The sequence below is a fragment of the Copadichromis virginalis genome, linkage group LG8 (assembly GCF_057382275.1).
Source record: "Copadichromis virginalis isolate Kocher_CV1m ecotype Utaka linkage group LG8, C_Virginalis_male_GT1.1, whole genome shotgun sequence".
Classification (NCBI taxonomy): Eukaryota; Metazoa; Chordata; class Actinopteri; order Cichliformes; family Cichlidae; genus Copadichromis; species Copadichromis virginalis.
The window spans coordinates 5,316,485-5,339,565 of record NC_140625.1 but is presented as its reverse complement, the minus strand read 5'-3'; the positions used below and the strand labels follow the sequence as shown (position 1 = coordinate 5,339,565).

Below are 23,081 nucleotides of genomic sequence, written 5' to 3'. Positions count from 1 at the left end.
ATAATGTATTTATATAGCGCCAAATCACAACAATAGTTACCTCAAGGCGCTTTATATTGTAAGGTGAACTCTTGCAGTATGTATGAAGGGAAGTAGAGAAAAATTAATTAGAGTGTAGAATACACACTCTAATATTAGTTACTCCAGTAACACATGAACATCATATAGTTTCAGTTAATTCATATTCATGACTGATTTATATGTTCTGGCTTGTCTTCCACCCTGTGTCTTTTGTCCTGTCTCCCCCCCCCCCCCCTCAGCCCCAACTGGTCGCGGTAGATGGCTGCTCCCCATGAACCTGGTTCTGCCGGAGGTTTCTTCCTGTTAAAAGGGAGTTCTTCCTTCCCACTGTCATCAAATGCTAAAAGGGGGTTGTGTGATTGTTGGGGTTTTCTCTATATTAGTGTAGGGTCTTTACCTTACAATATAAAGCACCTTAAGGCATTTGTTGTGATTTGATGCTGTATAAAATGAAACTGAATTCAATTAAATTGAATGTTTTTACTTTTAGAACTGAAATAATATTTTCATTCTTTACTGATAAACACAACACTAACAGTAAGTATTTATTGTATATTTAAAAATCCAAATGGTATTTAAGCCAATTCCACAACATAGATTAGACTTTTTTAAGTCATTATTTTGGACAGTATGATATCTTTTACCAAGCCTGGTAAAAGATATGTTGCAGTTCAACATGTTTTCAGAATAAGGCTGCCATTTCCACAAAATCCTAGAAGATTAAAAAACATCTGATTTGAAGATAAGAAACATGTTTTCAGTTGAAAAGTAGTTAATTGAGGATAATTGTGGAGAGGTCATCACCAACCATGTAAACTGCATGCAGTTCACGTGTTGTTGCGCATGAAATGTGTAGTTTCAGTACACGCTACCCAGCAAGTTTTTAAAAAGTGACAAACTTCAAGAAAAATGGACCGTGCTGATAGGGGAACTCATCATTGAAGGATATTATGTGTCTCTACTGTAAAAATTTGAAAGCAACAGAACCCAGAAACAGAGCATAACTTTGTGAAGTTTTGTCTCAATCTGGTGATTTCGATTCAAAGTCTGGTCTGAGGGGTCCACAGAGAGAGCCAAAGCTGAATGACGGGCTGAGAAGCAGGAGAAGACTAGCTCATTAAGAGCCTGGAGAGCAACGTTCACTGATCCCAAAGTAATCAGGGGACCAATTAACCACATTGAAGACAGAGTCCCAGCACAGTTAGCACCCCCAAACTCTCAGGGCCATGAGTCTGCTTATCAGCTCGGAACACCCAAATGCACCATCATCCTCCTGGGCTCCTGGAGCTGACATGGCAAAAAAAGAAAAAGAAAAAAACTCTCTTGGTACTACTTTAAAGCACCCCAGGAAACCTATTTTTCAGTGGTTAAGTAAGCTTAGTGTGGAGGGTGAGATCTCCTGAATGTTCCGCCATCCTTTACTTATTGCCTTCATCTGCTTTAATTGGCATATTAAAATAGATTCAAAGCCAGTGCTGCTGTCTAATCATACAGTGGGTTGATTATCTGTGATTGACGTACTCTCCAGATTGTTAGGTTAAACAGGATCCCTATCTAAATTGCTAAATGGCCGATTTGCTGTCAGTATGTTGATGACGGAGCTGTGTGTTTGTCAGATGGTGTCAGTCAGATTTAATGGTTAAATCAAGCATATACACCCATAGCTGTGATCAATGGGCTGCAGAGACTAATCTTAAACACCTTTTTTGGATACAGTCACCCTCAAGTCCGCAAGAACATTACTCACATTAAATTTCCCTTTACTGACACGGTAAGTGATCTCTGGAGAATACCTCCTTGGCAAGTTTGCATAATAGCATCCAGATGGCGTGCAAGTGACTCAGTATTCTGACATTTGGTGTGGCATTTTGTTTCACATCACACTTCCAAGCATTGCATCCACATACAACACATAAGGGAGGTAAGAGAAGGCATGCTGAGAAACTCAGAAAATACCTTGAACCCCTTGGCAAGGTTAAATAAGCATTTGTAGTCACATTCTCTGAGGTATCATAGAAACTATCAGAACATTCATTTCTAAGGATTTGCGTTCTGTCCAACTACTGAAAAGCCAGCCACTGAATATCCAGTGAATAGGGATATGTGTATTTGGCCACAATCTCTAGTGAAGCAAATGACAGAGAAGAGAGTGGTGAGTGATGAGAGACTGAAAGGGGAGAAAAATAACAAACATATGACCAAGGTCACCAAGCTCTAGACACCAGCTGCCTAATGTTAGCACCATGCACATACAAAATCATTTTGAGCCACATACAAGCATCATGTACTGTACACAAACATAACAGAGTGACAGTGATATATGAATAAATTAGCAAAGGTTGACTTTTCTATTCCAGATCAGTATTCCCTGGGGATTCACTTTAGAAAGGACAGTTTCACATTTAATAATTAATAAAATACGTTCAGCACAAATACAGTGTGCCCTTCGTGTAGCTAGGGTGAAAGTGAGGCTGAAGACGTACAGTAGCTGAATAGCGGAAGCTCCAAATTTCATGAAAGAGGCTGGATTTCATTTCCAGTCAAAGCTGTAGTTAACCCCAACCCCATATCTGGGTAAGGAAAAACAAATGTTAATAAATGGTGTGAACACAAACATATTTGATGCTTCAGGCATGCCCCGCGTCCAGTTTAAATGAGATGTCGCATTGTTTGTGCTCAAGAGTTGAGAAACGCTAAGCTTTTCAAGTCGCTTACAGTTCTCATATAATCACACTGTGTTTATTGAAATGGTTGAGCGCTGCTGCAGGCTAATGAAATCAAATAATGCTTGAGTAGCTTACTGTTCAAGGTGATTTTTTTTCTATGCTAACATAGATGCTATGCTATGCTAACAGCTAATCAAAAGTTGTGTTAGCTTGCCATGTAATTTGCTATAACGAACATACCCAAACATACCCATTTAGCCTGTTTTTGAAGATTCTCACCCACCCTCTGCTCCAGCTGTGTCCCTGTGTATTTCTAACCCTCTCTTCCTATTTTTCACATTATCCGTTCACCCTCATGTGTCTACCAGTTTTCCTATCTTACATCATTTTTTCGATTTCCTCGCATCTATTCAATTCAATTCAATTTTATTTATATAGCGCCAAATCACAACAAAAGTCGCCTCAATTGGATTAGTTTTCTCCTCAGCTAGATTTGTACAGCATGTTTTGATTTATCCTCTTTTTTTTTTAGTTTGGCAAATAGATTTTTTTGTCATCCTGAGATTTTGTCCAACATTTGGATCCATTTCTCACCATATGTATGTTCAGAAATCAAATCCAGATAAATTACAGTTAATACCCAGTGAAATATTCATTAATCCTACAAGACTTTAACCATAGCTTATGATGCCACGATTCCAAAGTTTTCCAAACCTTAACTCTAATGGAGTTCTGAATTGAGGAATCATTTTGCTCATCCAGTGTTCTAGCCTGCCAGTAAGGGCTGTGCATACTGCCTGTCTCATTAGCATGAAACTTGAGCTGTTGCCCTTACAAGAATGCATTATTTAAAATCTGCTGAGGAATGGGAGATTTCATAGTAACACATCAGATGCTCTTCACTACCATTAACCAAATGAGGGAAGAGACTGTATTTTCCAAAAAAAAAAAAAATGCTTGCTATCACTCCACTGGTGAACGTGCATCAATCAGCCACAACATTAACACCTGTCTAAGATTGCACAGGTTCCCCTCACTGCATCAAAACATCTCCTATCCACCAAGTCCTGGACAGGTGGGACTCTTCGGTCCTCTTAGTTAGGGTGGGGACTCAGTGGAATAGGTTTGTTCTGGGGCAAACAGCAAATCCTTAGATGGAATGTAGCGCTGGAACTTTTAAGGCATGGTGAACTTTTTTCAGGTAATTTCTAAAGTAATTTTGCTTTGTGGTTGGTTGGCAGTAATGTTTAGATGTGTAGTCCTTGGGAAAGTAGTACACAATGTACAAAAATACTTTGATCCTAGCAGAATGTTGAATTGTGTTGGGGAGTAACATAATAAGCATGACAATATATTAGGTAATCCAAAGTATTCAGAATATGTTACTCACATTAAGTAAATTAACAGAATACATTACAAACGACATTTTGGGGCATGTATTCTGTAATCTGTAGTGGAATACATTTTAAAAGTAACCTTTCCAACACTGAATGAGATAATCACTGCTGTTTAATTCACCTGTTCGTAGTTTTAATGCTGCAGGTTTGAGAAACTGAGAACTCATCTGCAGCTTTTTGGTGGTGCAATACCTTACAGAAAGCTGGCTTATACAAACGTGTACCATCAAAAGACAACTTTAGCTTGTATAACACAGAGAAGATATTTACTTTTTTTGTTGTGTTCTTCTTACAAAACAAAACATATCCCTTTAGATTGTTTGTATGATTTTTAAGTGTATTTGCTAGTTTGGTGTCTTTGGAAAAAACAAAACATGAGCTGATTATCATAGAAATCCTGGTGGTCAAAGACAGACTTCAAGACACTGGTGTTAAAGCTGCTCATGCACAACTTAATGGAACCCCAAAGGCCTAGTATTTCTGAACAACAAGGAGGAGGAGGGAGGAAAGCAAGCACAGTGAGACAGAAATACAGTGAGCAAAGGATAAAGTGAGACACAAAGTAGATAAGAGAAGGAGAAAGTATGAAAAAGGAGGACGTGCTGGGGTGCTGGGATGAAAAGTAAATGGCCCAGTGACCACAAGGCATCCCTCCACCTCTTCCCTCTGACTCCAAAGCACCCACCCTAGTTCTATTAGAAAGCCATCTTCAGCTTTCTGCTCCACTCTCCTCACGACACCCCTCTTTAAAACCAGCAGCCCTGCCATCCCATTAGCCTTAGCTAGAGCAGCTACCAGCATTATAAAAGGCCCAGAGGAGATGGAGGTGGTGACAGTGGGGTTACACTGTGCATGCGTGTATCTATGCACCAGAATCTGTGCAGAATGAGTGTGACAGATATGCAGTATATGTCCCATTGGCTCAGCTGACAGCCCAGTGGCACCAACATGTCCCTTCCCTTTCTCTCGCAGCAAAGGTAGACGAAAGGAAAGCCGCCATGGGCTTGACATTTACCAACTGACAAAGACTGTTCACATTTAATCGCTAAATGTTAACTGCCATAATAGCCCTACTTCACTCAGTAAGTAAGGGACAAAGCTTCAGGCCCCACCTCCTCTCTGATTTCACTGGAAGAGCAGGAGGCTTAACTCTGACCCAATTGCAATCCTAGTGATAATGCTTATAAGTTATATTTATAGCACTTTTACCCCATCTAATTTTAGCCCTCAGTGCTCATTCTTAACTGAGTGGCTCTTATCTGTCAAACACAATTTTAAGCGACAAAAGGCTTAGACTAAATATTTGACTTTAAGGCCATAACAAAAACAATGAGAACAGAAATTTCAGCAGATAGGAAAAAGACTTTGTACAGCATTACTTTGCAGTATCAGCAAAACACATTTCAAATTAAAGAAAGCGCAGGGAACTTGTTTGCAAATAAAACTCTGTAATAAATACTCAACTATAACATCACATTGACATCATGTTAATTAATATGACGGGATTTCCTTTGGAGAAAATTATGACCATCCTAAATGTAGCTGTTTTAATTCTCGTGCCTGACAACAGCGTGGTGTTATGTACTGGCAGAAAGAGCGGCGATGATGAACAGTATATGCAAAGGCAATGGAAACAAGACTGAAAATAATGAGCTAACGGCATACGGGTTGATAATTCAGCACCGAAGTTTGCCATTAACAAATCCAACAGCTCTCACACAACCAAGGTTTTCTGAAACCTTGTTGCTGTCTTTTTCAGCCACTTGAGACTAAACTCTAGAATTCATATCATAGATATATTTGATATGCTATAGCCTTGCAAAGATATGACAAACATATTCACACACAGTTCTGTAATTTCTCAGTCAAACTTCACTATGTTAGATCTTTATATGAATTTTAATCTTAGACTATGAAAACCTGAGTTAATACAAAATACAGTTTTTAAATGATGATTTCATTTATCAAAGGAAACAACCATCCAGACCCACCCGGCCCTGTGTGGATAAGTATCATGTAATTCAACAGCATTTCATAAGAAGAACATCATGCCAATAGTCAAACATTGTGGTGGTATTGTGAGGGTCTGTTGGTGCTTCATTGCTTCAGGACCTCGACACCTTGCTGTAATTTAGGGAACCATGAATTCTGCTTTCTACCGGAAAATTCTGAAGGAGAAAGTCGGCTGAGCGCACTTGGGTTATGCAGCAGAACAATGATTTGACAAACACCAGTAAATCCACCTCTGAATGGCTCACTCTTTATTTGACTGTTCACTATGCCACTGTGTTCACCAGCTAGTACATATAGCTACTTTCTGATGACTTTAGACTATGAAAGAATCTTATTCCACAAGTAGGAAAGCAGTAGCCATACAGCCTATATTAGTCAGTCATAAACAACACAGGACACCAATTATATATCCTTCTTAGGGTGTGAGACAAATGATTTTTACATTTAAGTGGGAAACTGGATTCCCGGAATCTCTAAAATCTGTTTTGTTTTTTTTCAATGGCCTGAAATACCAAAGAAAGGATTTGCCACACATTAGTGAAAGGAGAACAGAGGGAGAAGCAGGTAATGACTAAAATAAAGTGCAGCTCTACACAGCTAGTAAAAACGATTGAATTACAGGTCAGTTTCACAAAACAAGTTCTAAACAAAACCATGTAGTAACACACTATCTTTTTCTCATCCGTATGCTGTACTTGTCACTGGCTTTAAAAATCAGATGAAAGGTTTGGATCGTATTTTAAATTATTTTATTGATTTTTCACAGCAGCGAGTTCGATTACATACATTAATGAAAATTTTAAAAATTACAGTAACTGGAGCGGTTTCCTGTCTGTATACTTTTAGTATTACAGACACAGTGTATTGCTACATGGCCAAGGTTGCGGACTGATCTCTACCTCATGTCTGTTAATGAGTGTTTTGAATTGTTGGAAGCTAATAGCTGCACAGAAATACTCAGATTTTATTATGCATTCATAGATAAATACATTAACAAAGAGGGTTGCTACTATGTTCTTCCAAGTGCAGTAAAATCCAAATACAACACAGACTGTGTCTATCCACAGTGCCAGTAAATATCGCTCTTTATCTCATAACTCACAATCACCCCCAAGACACCAAAGGCCAAGCAGTTACTTGACAATTCACTGCCTCTGCTGCTTGACAAATGTGCCATGATAGTCTCAGCAGGGAAGGGGAAGGGCAAGAGGTTGAGATGGACTTCATACCCAGTTCATTTTGAAATGTGATAGACACTGAACCCACTGTGGACTGTGACCCCAAGTGTTAAAAGGCAATAAGGCATCCGTTTTATTGAAGTGGTGTGTCATGATGTTCCTACAAAGCTTGCGTGGTTACACTCGGTTCTCTCGCCACAAAGCCACAGTGGCTCCCTGGGTTTAAAGATAATCTTTCTTGAAAATCAAACAGTGTAACAATATGCCGTTTTCATCGCTTGGCGCACTGTAGGAATAATACCTCAGCAGAAAAGAATCAGTTTCTTCTGCTTCACAGTTGATCGACATACCAACCGACTCCTTTTGCAGGCTGTTGAAAAGCAGACTTCCTTTGGGAGGAGGCGGAGGGCGAAGAAGAGGTAGAGGAGGAAGAGGAGGGTCCGTATATCGTAAGCAAGAATAAGGACAGATTTATCTGATGTCTTCTTAAAATTAAAAAAGTAACATCATCAAAACTGCCTTTATCCATGCCTTCATAGACCAGCCCTCCTCTCCACTGAGACGGACAGAATCGAAGAGCACGTACACCATAGAGGTTAGGACATTCAATTCAGTAAAGAGGACAACACATAGAAAGTGAAACATTTCAAAACATACAGTCCAAAGGGCAGGAATTAGAACACAAGCGTGAAACAAGACCAGTTGGGTTTTAATGCACAGCACAATTTTTAAAAAAAAAAGTCATATAATGTGGGCCAGCTTCAACAAACATCAGGAGGTACAGAATATTCTTGTTTACAAAAAGTCTGTCCTAGTTTGGTTAGCTTTTAAAAATATATATTTTTAAATAAGTAGGCTGAAACTTTTTTAGTGCAAATCTCCTCTTAACAGTGTTTTCTTATAGGCAAGCCCACATTACCACACCAGTGACCTAAACAGAACTAGATAGGGGTGTTACGGTACATACATATAGCCTGTTACAGGGCATTGGGTTCAGTTTGCCTTTAAATTAGCGTAAGACTAATTAAGTCTATATTTTAATGCAAAGGAAACTTGTTATCTCAAGTTAGATGGTCCCATCTGCAGAGCTTTAACAGATCGCCACTTTTGTCCAACAACATACTAATGTATGTATTAGCCCCTGGATGTATAAGAGGCACCACCCGGCTATCATTCAAAATGACAAAAACTGGACACAGACTAGTGCACCACATTCACTGAGTCTACCAAATACGTGGAACTAAAGCTTGGATGAAGAAAGGTAGAGCTAGGGTAAAAAAAAACCCACACCGCCCCTTTTCAGTTCTCAGGTTTTACATATCAGGACAACCTAAAACATTATCTGGTCCTACTCATTAATCTGATTAGGTTTATTAGCTTGTTTCCAAACAATCTGTCCACGAATCCAAAGTTCTGTAATGGAGTGATGATGAAATGGACATCCAGGGAAAATGCATCCCAAAATAAAATTGACCAGTTTGCAGAGGAATTACAAAAACTTACATCCTGGATCTATAAACTTCAGTAAGCACGTTAAAGTTCAGGACAATACAATTAGAAAAAAACTGAACAAGTATGACATGTTTTGGAAAGGTTGCCAGTAATTAGCCACTTCTCTTTAAAAGAAACATCATTGCATGACATACCAACTATCTAACACGGTGGCGGATCTTGGGATACAGACTCAGTACTGTGTACCAACTTATTCTGGAGTTAAATGTCTCACAGGTAACATAAGGTAATGAAACAGGACAATGATCCCAAGCATACTGGCAAATCTATTTAAAAAATGGGAAAAAAATAATAATCAAGGCACTGCAATGGCCCAGTCAGTCCAGATCTCAGCTTATTTGAAATGCTGTGGCATGACCTTGACATGAGAGCTGTGTATAAACAAATCTCTGCAAACCTCAATGAAGAGACTGACAAAGCCTTAAAGGAAATGATTAATTTAAGTTATTCCTAATAAAAATGATTCTACAAGCTACTGAATCATTGGGCGCACTTAGTTTTTCCCTCAGTGCTTCTACATTTTGCTTTTATATTTCTTAAATAATGACTTGATATATTTTTTTGTTCATCTCTCATTTTTTGTGATGTCCTGATATGTAAAACCTTGGAATTGAAAAAAAGAGGTATATTTTTCTTTTAACCATGACTTGACAATTCTAATGTGCAATTAACTATTTTAGGATTTTAGAGTCCAGTTAGCGGCTGCATGACAACCAAAATGTGTTGGAGGCAACCTTACAGACATGACTGGAGGCATGCTTTAAGGAAAAACCACCAGTGATCACAGCTGATTCAAAAGTGCCAGTTATTTGGTTGTTTCGTATTATAGCTTTGGACAAAACCAGGTTGGCTATTTCCTCATAAATCTGTTTTTTCTGCTGCTTCAGGCTTGGAAAAATATTCTTTGCAGAAGGGTGACATAGCATGTTTGTCTTTATTATGCACAACTTCAACTTGTTTTAACATTGCATAGACTTTTAACCATACTAATTATTTTTGTGTACCGTTTCACCCCTAAAAATAGCACACAAATGAACCAGACTACACATGTGCACTTGTTACATAGACAGAAAAGCTAAATGTCAAGTAGGAGGTTATATACTGAGTATACAAATAGAGATCAATGGGAAGGCACTTCACTACAATTAACACTGCAGGTATAAGCTGCCTCCAAACACGCAGGAAGTTGATATTATCTTATATTATCTGTATAAATCTTTAACAGGTTCATAAAGCAAATGTAAAATAAGTGGCTAGAGGCAGCTTTAACCTTTAACAAAGAATAGCCATCCCTACCATGGTGACTCTGGGAGCGGACCGGCCAATGTTTTTCTCCTAGAAAACAGAACCAAGTGATTAGATTCTGCCACTTGGATGGTTATAGAACATGATCACACTGAATAACTGGCAGTTATTGTTTTTGCATGTGGTTAAATTTACAATAGTCTTGTTCAGAGGTGAAAACAACCATTTTGCTGTTATTCTACATGCCAAAATTCAGCCTCACTGAAGCGTAGTAGCTTCACTCATGACAAACATGTCTTTTATAGTGGTTACAGGCAAAATGTTACCAAAAGTGAGGTCATTTTTTGTGCACCGATACTGATTGTTTATTAAAGGTTAATATTTTTCTTCCCATCTGCTAGTGTCTGATTCTACCTGACACCATGACACAAAGCATCAAGTCACCTCTCTCCCCACTCCAAAATTCAGACACACATTGCATTTCTCTTAATGTAGGGGAGAGACAGAGAGGGTTTCAAGATGAAGAGAGAATTGGGGTAAAAGGGGAGACAAAGAGGCTAATGAGTAGAAAGGAAGAGATGCAAAAGTCACTGTTGTTCCGCACACCCTAACACCGCAGGGCTCCAGCCATGCAGCACTTTGATCCATCATCATCGATTTAACATCAGCTTCTCATCGTGGTTGCCTCCCACACAACAACACGCAGCTACAAGGATATTTTCCCCAGCTCTGTGTCTACATGGTGTGCATGCCAGTTCTGACCTTAAACCCAACGACTCTATAATACATTCATGACAAAAGGTGGGGGTGTTATTTTACTGCGGATATACTGATGAGCATGAATTGCAGATTTAAGTGTAGTTATACATATACATTAAGTGGTTTATGTGAAATCCCCTGTGAGAGAAATCTGCAAACACTACACCTCAGTAATGAAATGCTAAAGTACACATACCCAACAGAGTGAAGACACATGGACACACTAGTGTGCTCACTGTAGTGTATAGCTTACTGGGTCTTTCCTGTCTCCCTTTTATATTGTAAAGAACCACCCATAGCAGAGAAATCAGATCATTTTATCTGACGCTTTATATAGTAAAACTACATAAAATATGATTTAGAACTAAGCTAGTAATAGGTATTTTAACTGTGGACACACTATTGCTCCAAAAACAAGCTCCTGTAACAACATAGTGAGAGCAACAAAGCTCATGGTTACCAGCGGCTGCCAAAATGCGATCTGGCTACACCATTAAATATGTTATATTCAATTTAATGGTGGGAGTGAAAGAAAAAAAAGCATAATGTATGCCAAAGCTTTCCTTTTTTATTTCAATTTTCAAAGTGAAGAACTGCATGCAGCTGCAGGCGGTGGACCGAAAAACTGTGTGTTTGCTCAGCTACGAATAAACAGACGTACAGACAGCGGTTTAGTGTGTCATTTTAATAGTTAATTAATTATTTGTTACTATCATAGTAGTAGTAAATTCATATATTGATTGTATCATTTTATTGATTTTGAGCTGATTCTATATCTAAACAAAGTGCTTTAACTTTTTTGACTTATTAAGCTGAAATAGAAACAACATACAGCAGCTTGGAATTGCCTGCAGCTGAAAAAATAATGAGCTCATATCTTCCAAAAATACGAGGAAAAAACTAACTAATTAGAGCAAACATCTGTCATAAATATTTGGTGGAGAGGTAGGGCAATACACTAACAAATACTAAGACGGGTTGTATTGAAAGAAAAGCTGAGTCATGTATCTTTTTCATTTGAATCTTTTGACATATATATTTGAATGTGCTCATTATGATATCAGTAGCTGAGCTGCTGTAGAGTGTTATTGATGAGTAGTTCATGATAACCTCTTCATCAGATTAGCTATGGTCACTTTGACCTCACGAGGTTGTGACCTTACAGGAGCAGTAAGACCACTGAAATCAAACCCTTGCTTTCACTGCTCTCAAGCAGTATGGGTGAAGACTCTTACAAGATGACCTTGAGTTTTATTCACATCAATAAATAATAAATGACTTGATAAATCTATAAGACATGTGATGCAAGGCTGACGTATTGATGGTTGCAGAGTGTTTCCCCCAGAGAACACGCTCAATGCACCTGATTGATGCCCTATGCTTGGTGAGGGGGATAATGAGGAAGATGTGGATGTATTCCTGCAGCATGGGAGCGTTGGGGACCTGCAGTGAAATCTATGCTCAGTTTAAAGCCTAGTAAAATGTGTAGCTTCCATAAACCTTCAGCTTTAGTAGCCACAGAATATATTTTCTTTTCTTTATTGGAGGTAATGCAGGCAATTCATCTCTTTGTGACCCTGCTGTAAGAGCTGCAAAAGACCAGCCCTATTTGTGGTTTCTCATGCCAGCCTGAGGGTTGATGCACATTTTTTAGAAGCAAATTGTGACAAGAAACCTTGATACCTGAGCATTAGTTACTGTTCTCCTGAGTCAGCATTATGCAGTGTATTTTATGATGTGTGCAGTGTTTTAGTCAACAGAAACTCATATTGTTGAAGACTGCTACAGGAAGATTCAGCATTTCCCTTCAGCGTTGCACAAGCAAACAACTGTCTCATTTCACAGTGTTGCCATGTAAAGCAGTCAGTTATTTTGCATTTTCTTAAATACCGAGAAACCAGATAAATTAAAGGTTTCAAACAGTCCGTTAAGAAATTAGATAAATCAAAAGCTGGGTTACAAATATAAAAGCTCAACAGTATACGACATTAGATGTGCTCCTTACATGGAATAAGATGGTTACACATACATACATTTATTGATGCTGGCTGTGGAAGCTGTAGAGAGAAGTGGGTGCACAGGGGAGACCTCCTTTCCTAGGAAAATCTCCTTGCCAGCACACCCACCATCAGAAGTGAACAATGTTTGCTCAAATTTTCAGCCCAAGATTGTTCTACAGGGCCGCAGCTGCATTTCCAGCCACCTATGCCCCTGTAGGCCCTGACATATCAGCAGGACTACCTGAAATCAATGATGTGGAGTCGGCCTGCTCAAATGTCAGCCCCAAACGTGGCATGTGTTCATAATAAACACAGACCCAAGGTGAGGGAAAAAGTATGAGCCAATAAAATGGGCAAAACTTGGCCCCCTGATATTTACTGAGAAGTTCATAATTCACAAATCTGTTTCCATCCAGCAATCAATGCTGTAAACATCACTGATAGTAATGAGCATTAACGAGCAACATGATGGGAATACTGACTTCAGGGGCTGCTGCCATACTGTGATGCATGTTGCAATAAAACTAAATGTTTTTTTATGACTACAAATTCCTCGCGTACTCTTGTATTTCATATTGACGCAAAAAGTAGCATATGTTGGCCTAAAATCACATTAGCCATGTTTGCTGATAGTGGAGATGCAGCCTGGGAGCTGAACACACAGTCAAACAAAATGATTATTAATTCATCACAACAAATGGATCATTGTAATGAGCTAACTCGAAACCTTCAGCGTAACATGCAGAGCAGCTGTTGGGATGCCTCACTGGTTTACTGAGATGGAAGGAGCCTCCAATCACTTCAAGATCATTTAAAGCAAGCTACATATTTCCATAGTTCAGTCATAGGACTTGTCTTTAAAATGAATTACTTAATACAGCAGAAGAATGCAGTTAGAATTTGGGGCATATGATACCCTGTAAATAGAAATTCTTGTAGGGTCACATGATTAGCGGTCATGTGACTGCAAACTCTGCAATGCAGCATGGTCCATATACAGCTTGGTATTTGTTTTGGTTAAAAATCAAGTGTGTATCTTTGGTCTGTAAATAAAATGGTTTAATTTCAAAAATGTGCATTTTGTTTCTTCCCCACTTCCCCTGTTGTTGATTTCTTTCAATCAGCACCTCACTGAGTGATGCGCGCTCAGTTTGTTGCTTCGCTAATCTCAGCACATTAGCATGTTAACAAATCAAATTCCCTGAAGGAGTGAATCTCTGTACCTGTGGCAAAACACTGGGTGTAATATTATGTAGCGTACTGAATGTGTGATTTGTTTCACACCCCCAGACCCACACCCAATATACATCCACACTAGGGTTGCCAACTCCCTGAAAAATAAATAAGGGACACCTCGTGGCCAGGGCCGGGCAACCCAGTTGTCTTCACCCTTCCCAGTGTGGTAGCTCTTTTTTTGTGTGTGTGAAATTATTTTTTAACCATTTGACTTGAATTTGATTTAAGCAGATGCATATTCTTTGTGATATGACCATATGGGAAACAAATGATCATTTAGCCATTTATTTTTAGCTCAAAATGACAACATTAACACAGTAAAACAGGTCTCTTTCTTAAACAGAAGCCTGTCATGCTTAACTTTTGAGAATATAAGTAAATCTTTCTTTAAAAGAACTCTGTCCTGCTTAACTTAAAATTATATAAATTAATAGAAAGCAATAGAACGAAAAATATTCTTGTAACAGTGCACATTTAGTGCATTTAGTACAATTGGCTTCAGTTGAGGTATTATTTCAGCTTTTCTAATGCTAATCAGCTGCTCCTGTTTGTAAACCCGCTTGTTCCCATGATTACGCACCTTAACTCATCATCATTATTCATCTATGTATTACTTTTATGTATTAGTCATCTATTTGTTGTAATCATCTATCCTTGCAGTTGTTTATTACACAAAATAAATTATATTATTACACTTCTGGCCACATAGCGCTGATATTCACTGCACATGCCCATATTAACCTTAACCAGAGGGTTTAAACAACAAACCAGTGTTTACATACCATATCTGCTTCTGCCGTGGCCTGGTGGACAAAAAATTGGTTAAGGGTTCCCCGAGCTTTCACGCCCCTCATGTTCTTCTTGTGCCCACCACTAGAAGCATGCCTATGGAAAAAGTGCGCCGGCACACAGTGCAGTGCGCTTTATAGGTGTTATCGTGCACTTTCCCAGCCAGGTGTTTTCCTTTTCCCAGTCCTCCCTGTACTTTTGCAGCCTTTTTTCTTTTCTTTCTCTGAGGGGAACAAACATTGCTGCTCTAATGCTGGGCTCACACTGTGCGATTTTTGGCCCATTTTGAGCCGATTTTTGAGTCGTGCGACCGATTTGGTGATCGGCCCGATTTTGGCCTTCATCGTGCATCGTGTAGTATACGTGGGGTAACGAGAAGCGATTAACACCTCACGACCAGCTCCCGATCATCAATCGCTCGTGAGGGTGTCACCACAGCCGCTCACACTGCTCATGCGCAAACACGTAAACATCGGTGAAAAAGACGGCGCAGCACGGCTGTGCAGCGTGTGATCTGGACACAAGTGATGGAGGCACTTGTAGAACTTTGGAAAGCTCATCCGAGCCTTTTCGATGTGGCATCACAAAATTATCACGACCACAACAACCGTGAAAATAGTTGGATTTACATCGCTGCTCAATCACAGCTGCCTGATCATGTTTTTCATTAGCAATTTAGCAAAGTTGATGGTGGTGGTGTGTCTGTGTGAGTGAAAGACAGAGAGAGCGAGCGACAGATTTTCTGTTATAACCTTCATGTTATGTTGGCACAGTGTGAGCACTCAGGTCGCATCAGAGCATCGGGCGGTATAGTGTGAGACCCTGCATCGTGACCTGCAAACTTCTAATCCCTGCGAGTCAATCGTGCAGTTTGAGCAGGAGCTGAATAACGTGACTGAAAAAAATCACAGTGTCTGCCCAGCTTTAGGTGTACTGTCGTCCGAGACGTGCACCGCAGTGTCGGCGTTTGTTTCCCTGTTGGCCATGCTTGTTGTTGTGGTCATCTGTTGTCTTCCGGTATTTTCTCCGCAAGCGACCTTTCCTCGACCAATGAGATAATCTGAATTGTCATACTCGAATTGTCATAAGTGTGCTGTCAGCTCATTGGTCACAAAGCAGGAGAGGGGCTGGGAATTATGTTTTCAAACAAAGCGTTAATTCCATTAACATTTATAGACTACTTTTGATTCTCACTGTATTATGGGACAAAGTGCGTCCCTTATTAGCTCAATACGGGACGTGTACTTTTGTTTCTAAATACGGGACGATTCCGTTTTTAAGGGACGGTTGGCAACCCTAATCCACACACACACACACCGCCGCTCCCCTGCTGGATTGCTATCAGTCCCTGAGAAAGCTGCTTACATAACTACACTTCTAGCATCATCCCACGTCAGCCTCCATATCAGATGATAGCATCTTAAATGGCTATTTGACAATGTTGCATCTCAGTAGCAGTTTATGAAGACATGGCCACATATGAGTGTTTGTGTAAGGACAAGGGCGTGTAAGTGGTATAAAATAAGATGGTGTGTAATGAAAAGAAATAAACAGGGAGATTACTGAGATTGTTACACGGAGAAGGCTGAAGCCATTCGGCCAACTACAGTCCCGATTCATTTGTGTAGCAGCAGCTCATGCAGTTATTTAAGCCGTATTCATAGAGACTTGAAAATAACAATGTTAAGTATTCATGCTTAACTGGTTCAGGGGTTGGGATTGTAAAGCATGAAAGCTGATCGTGACATGATTAACAAAAGCAGAGTACAAAGTTGTCAAGAGTTTACCCGTCTTCATGCAGGGGAAGAAAAAAAATCTTCATTAACTCTTCATCTCATACAGCTATCCCCCAAGCTCAGAAAGAGTGGGGTGAGCAAGCAAGGGAAAGATTAAGAGAGGGAGAGTGAGAGTAGAGATTCGATAAAGAAGAGTCTTATTTCAGTGCTTCACACAGTGCTGGATGATCAAAGTAGAAAATGCTGTTTTAATTCCAAGGATCATATCTCATCTCCTGTCCACAAGCTCATTTTGGAGAACTATGCTGTAGGACAGAGGGAAAGAGAAGTAGCAGAAGCACAGGAGGCATCCAGCCAGATTACTACAGTATACTTTTTAGCACTGCTATATAACTAAAATTGCTTGACCTGTGACAGATGGTTTAAATAGTACTGTGTTTCCCAGCATTGTCTTTCTATAAATTCTTCACCTACTTGATCCACATGAGACATCTTCTGTGTTTAACATTGATAGATAGATATTTTTTAAAGAATGGCATTGAAGGTATTTAATGAACTGACAATCAGCAGGGAAACTAAGCATATAAGCAGCACTCTGACTTCAGATATCCTCAAGACCAAAACTCATTAAAGTTGCCGTAGTCTTGGCTGGCTTAAACTAAATGGCCTACTTGCATGCACACCTCCAGTACACTCCTATCTAAATACACAATTTAAATTCAATTCAGTTTTTATCAGGCCAAATGCCAACAACAATCACCTCAAGGCATTCATATTGTAGGTAAAGACCCTACAATACAACAATGTCAAATCTTAAAATCGTGAAAAACCACATCCACTAAAAATGGATGAATAAAGAAGTTTTTTAGCTTCTGGGCTTGCTTCCACATCATGATTCTACTGCTCATTAATGTCATTACTTCATTGCTTAATCCTAAAATTCATTTGAGTTTACGTTTAATAATAATTAGTGTGTGATTTCTTATGTTATTAAGAAAAAAAGTGATTACAGTGATCTCTCAGGGATCTTTGGCCACTAAATAGTAATAAGTTAAGGTAAGAAATTCCAGCAAGGTGTTCAGAAATGTTACATTCAGAAATTGGTTGAACGTGGGTGAAAAAATAACTGGTCTACATAACTGCACATGTGCACATATGCAAGTCAAGAATATAATGTTTCCAAAATAGCTGTCAAACAATACAGACGTGTTAAAACCAAGTCTGGGTTTGAGAAGTGAACTCAGTGTGGAAATACCTTCTTTCTAATGATCAGCATGAGAGAACTCTTCTGGTTACAATACAATTTCCTTCTCCATAGAAATTGTGGGCTTGTTTCAAGTCATAATGAATACATACATATTTATATATGATTCGATAAAAGTTGTCTTATGAGTGAAAACATTCAGATGCTGTGTCTAATCACTCTGTTCTTCCATTGCTGGAAAAAAGCAGTAAGAACTGGTATACAAATATATCTACGCTTACAATGGCTAATGCCAAATGTCTCTGAGTATACAAGTAGAACTGAGTGCAATGGATTAGTTTAGGTAGTATTTAATGCCCTCTTTTAACTGGTGCTCCAGCTTTAGCAGTTGATGCTTTCTTTACATCAAAATAAAAAAAATTACAATAAAATTCAAAGTAAAGATGAATTGCCACCAGATGACACCTGATGTCAGGCTCCACAGCAGTCACCTGTACTGAAGTGCGACCACTGTGAAAAACCCTTCCCACTTCTAGACAGCGAGCAGACACCTGCACACACTGTGCACCCTGTCCATACTTCTCCAGTTCCCCATTCAACAACACAATCAGCCTCAGCAGGGTCTCCGGTCTCCAGTCAATACAGACAGTTAATTCTAAACTCATTAACAATGGAGCCATAACAATGGTGCACACAAAAGCAGAAGGTGTGGGTGGATCGTCTTTACACAAGAGGAAAAAAAGAAAAAGCTGGGTTTTTCATAATCAACTGTCAGTCATTTGCTAAGATAAAGGCTTCTTTAAGACTGCATAAGGGACGGAAGCCTACTGTTGCAATTCAATTACCATTTTGCTGGAGTTTTATAAAAGAAACATAAGGATGCGGTATCATGGCTATGACGGGTTTACTTCATGAATAGAAATGTGTTTCTGCAGAAGAAAAGAGGAGAGACTAGAATTAAAGCTTTGACACCATTTATCAATCATTTTTCACCATTTGCGCCATTAAAATTTCAGAGGCTCATCACATTCCTGGATGTGACAGAAAATGTGTCCTGCTTCAAAATCAGCCTGAAGCACAAAAGCAGACAGCACTTGACATGGTTTGCACAATTGGCTCCAGGCAAAGGGTGTGAGTGAGACAAATTTGAATATTGATTAAGGCTCTTTAATCCACCTAGGGACCTATTGGTATGTCAATCATTCTCCCAAATCTAGTAAAGCGTAGCAGTCTCAAGAGCAAAACAGTGGCCCAAGGACTCTGTTCTTTTCTGTTGTGTTTTAATTGCTGTTGGCACTGCATGCCGTGACTCATGGTAATGATTTAATGAAGTCATTGAGATTTAGTGAGCAGCCACAGGCTACAGAGCTCCAGCTGAGAATAGTGCACCGTTCAGCATGGCTTTATTAACATGTAAGAAAGATGCCACTGGTCACATCAGTTGTACCGATCACAGCAATTGTGATTGATTTGGTGGCGAGCGAGGAAAAGCTACACAAAAGGTTTTTATAGGACAGTATTTAGGATTCTTAGTATTTCATGTTTCTCACTGGGAAGTAAAACCTTGTCTCTTTTGCAGATTTTTGTTTTCAGTTCACACACAGTCTGCACCGCCTATAGAAAGTACGCATTCCCATCTATACTAGATGTGGCTTTTTGCTTTTTGACTCTCCCTAGGGTACTCAAAGCGCTCTATACAACATTCAACTGATCACTTTTCTTCTAATTTTTTTTTTATAGCTTCCTAATTCATGCTTCAATGGACGCATCAGAGAGCAACTTGGGGTTTGTATCTTGCCCAAGGATACTTGCCATGCAAACTGGTGGAGCCAGGGCTTGAACCACTAACGTTCCAATCAGTAGATCACCTGCTCTACCTCCTGAGCTACAGCCACCCCACCCCCTTTTTATCCACACTAGTGTAGTGATGGCATAATGAACCTTTCTGCTGGTTGCATAGGATACATTTGAGCATGTAGTAATTCTCTGATTAACTAATTTGCGCCACCTACAAGTCAAGATAGAGAAGTTGGAAGAGCAATCATCGATTAATAATAGTATCCCAATAACTTTGGGAATTTCTGAACTAATTTTCAATTTGTTGTTTCTATTGAAATACTGAAAAAAATCTATTTTCTAACTTTTTGTGGAAATTCTACTTCAGGCAGTCAGGGGTGGTGCCCTGATCTTTTACGCAGAGTAATCATTAGGTTAAACACAGAGAACATGCTGTAATGGAATCACATCATATTATATACACCAGATTTTTATATAGAAGATAAATATGCTTACTTAGTGGGGACTCACAAATATATTAAAAGGCATCAAACAGGTAAGTGTGCGTTGATCCCATCGTTTAAGAGCCATACCAACCCTATTTTCCATGGCTGGATTAATAAAGACACATAAATACACATTAAAGTATTCAAAACAGCCACGGTGGTAGCTTCAAGAGCAGTTTAAATGGACTGGTACTTGCATAGGGCTTTTTTGCTGCAACTGGGCTCTCAAAACACCAAAACCTTATTTTGGTTCATAAATTACAAAATGAACATAATGTGTTTTTTTAAATGCGACTCAAAACTAGTAATTGAACAAAGCTTACTGAGGTAACGGAGCAAAAGAGCAGTTTTCCTACTACTACAATAGTAGTCATCTCCTGCAGGAAAATTACAAAGAACACAGATTTCAGCATAAGCTTCATTTTTCAGACCAAGAAAAGTTTTTCAACTACTTGGTTCTGCTATTCTTTCCACAAATTCCACTGAATTTCAGCCCTGTTCTGCAAACTCCGCCAACTCAAGTTCAAGATGCCATAATGAAATGCATTGGAAAAGCAGACTTGAATCAAAAGGACCCTTCCTTTTACATTCTTATTAGATTTATGTTATAGGAAGTGCCATGTTATGGGTTATTAAGCAGTTGAAGTGCAGCCTCCTCTAGATGACAACATGGCTATAGAACCAGCAGTCTGGTTTGACTTTGATCAACTCAAAAACACTTGTCTTGTTTGAAATCTTAAAAGAAAATACATTTCCAAGTATACATGCATTCAATAAAAGCCACCTAAATCATTTAAAAGTCACCGAGAAGCCCTGATGCCATTTTAATCAGTCGTTAAGAAATGGAGAGAGCTTGGCACAGTTGCAAATTTGAGTAAGCAAGCGAGAAGGGGACTTCTAAGGAAGGACGCCAAGAAACAATAACTCTGAAAGAGCTTCAAGCTGTATCATTCAGAGTGAAGGGACTGTGCAGACAACAGCAGCTGAACCTTGTCCTTCACCAGAATCTGTGGTGTGGCAGAGTGCCAAAAAGAAAGCGCTCAAACTAAACCACGTGACGCGTCAGCTACAGTTTGTCAGATGACACACAGGAGACACAGCTGGAAGACCCGTTCATGCTCTGATGAGACTAAAGATTTACTTGACCATGACGGCAACTTCCTAACAGACGTATTGCATTTTTAGGCACTACGCACTTTAGTTATTATTTTATTACCCAAGTGTATCATGTAATAAAATTCAGCAAAGAAACCTTTTTGAAGGGGATAACTGAGCATGTTTGCCTAGAATGAAAGAAAAGATTGTACTGGACCACACTTTGTTTAAAAAAGAATCATCTCTTAACATCATGTCATGAAATGCTTTCGTTTGTACAACACTTAATTTTCATTATAATTGATTTCAGTTCAAAAGAGTTTTTTTTTCTATTTCTAATGAGCAGTAAAACTTGAAAGATTCTAGATTCCAGCTAATCCTGAAAACAGGGGACTCATCCTGCAGCGAAACATGGGTAGAGAGTAAAGCAAGAGCAGGGATTTGAGGAATGGCATTCATATATTATTTCAAATTTCAAATTTGTCAGGTAATTGGTTAAAGTATCTGCCAGGCGATCAGTATTCTACACAAGCAGCTGGGGTAACAAAAGTCTCAGTTGGAGGCAGGGGAAATGTCTGACAGAGCCTTCCTCCCATCTAATTAAGTAATAACCCTCACTCAGAGAAAACCAGAATAAGCCGCGAGGAAAATCTATAGAATTCATTTCCAGAGATGCAGCAGTAATTTGTTGCAAAATGATAAATATTGCATTTGTTAGATGCCCAAAACATAAATCATGAGACTCTATTATGGTGTGAAAGGCCAGGTTTGACATTCTTGGTCATGGCACATTAGCACTCATTGAAAGAAAATCTGCCTGTGTGGATTTCCTCTTCCTTGATGTCTCCGTCCGGTCTTCCCCGTGCTGTAGTAAATGTAGCAGCCCCTTTGCCAATTTTTGCATTCTCCATAATGGTTGGGGGAGGGGACGATCCCCACTGTGTGAAATTACGTCTGCACAGTCAAAATGACAACAAAACCAGCTTCAAATATGGCAGATGGGGAAAGACAACCAGCGAGTCTCTCCTGCTACCTCTTCATAGCGCAAGCCATCAACAAATCTGGGAAGCTGAGAACGCCTTGCTTGTTGCTTTTGTTTGCATGAAACATCAAACTCTCTGACAAATAGCTATTTGATGGTGTGCGAGCGAGCCATTTCTTTCTTCTGCCACTATTACTCTGCTGATATCGTGTGGGGAAACAAATTGAAAGATGAGTGAAGTGGAAAATGACTGTTGGTATATAACCAGTGAATCATTGTAATTATGCACCACAGCTAAGCATGAAATGTTTACCCAGGGAGATGTCTGGAAAATGCGCAACATGTACATGTCAATATATGAAATACAATTGGTCTTTATGGGTGTGTTTAATTATCACATTCTGCAGCTCTAGAGCCACCACTCCTCCTCTGCCTTTAACAAAGCTTCATATTTCATGTTGGCATGCGTTTCAGTCAAATGAGAGTGAGTCAGGTTGATAGATCAGGCGTCTGCAGAGATGATGCATTTCTTCTGTGATTGCTTTCATAGCCATTACTCACAGCATAGGGTGATTAGTAGGCTGGCAGCTGACACCTCTGCTTGCGCGTGCATGAAGGAGCTATCTCATAGGAGGGTCCTGTTACCTCTGCCACAACACTGATCTTTGGGCACAATCAATGGGCTAAAATAATGGATTAGGCACAATCCTATCAATCAGCCTGTCAGGGTGGAGGAAGTCATGAAGGACAAAGAGCAGCCGAGCTATTTATGTAAAAGGCGACAGGACTTTCTGAAATATCACTCAAACGTTGTCTCCCGGAAGTCATCGTGTTACCATTCATAGGTATTTTGGGAGGAACGTACTGTATCGGTGCTGACCTTTGTTTGCCTCTGCACACAGTGAGAGAAACAGCAACAGTCACAGAGCGTCGCCCTTTAACTGAGGTAACTCAGTCTTTGGCCGA

The 23,081-nt window shown here is 39.4% G+C and overlaps 1 protein-coding gene across 5 annotated transcripts in view; it reads right to left on the bottom strand.

Moving 5' to 3' along the window:
* Window positions 1–23,081, bottom strand: part of shisa6b (shisa family member 6b) — a 78,086-nt gene that overhangs the window by 14,435 nt on the left and 40,570 nt on the right. For 3 of the 5 annotated variants that reach the window (XM_085465468.1, XM_085465470.1, XM_085465471.1), the window contains exon 5: window positions 10,084–10,122. The exons of the other annotated variants lie outside the window; for them this stretch is intronic. In XM_085465468.1, the coding sequence (XP_085321594.1) occupies window positions 10,084–10,122 (39 nt within the window). The remainder of the gene's footprint in view (window positions 1–10,083; window positions 10,123–23,081) is intronic. 5 annotated transcript variants of the gene reach the window in all.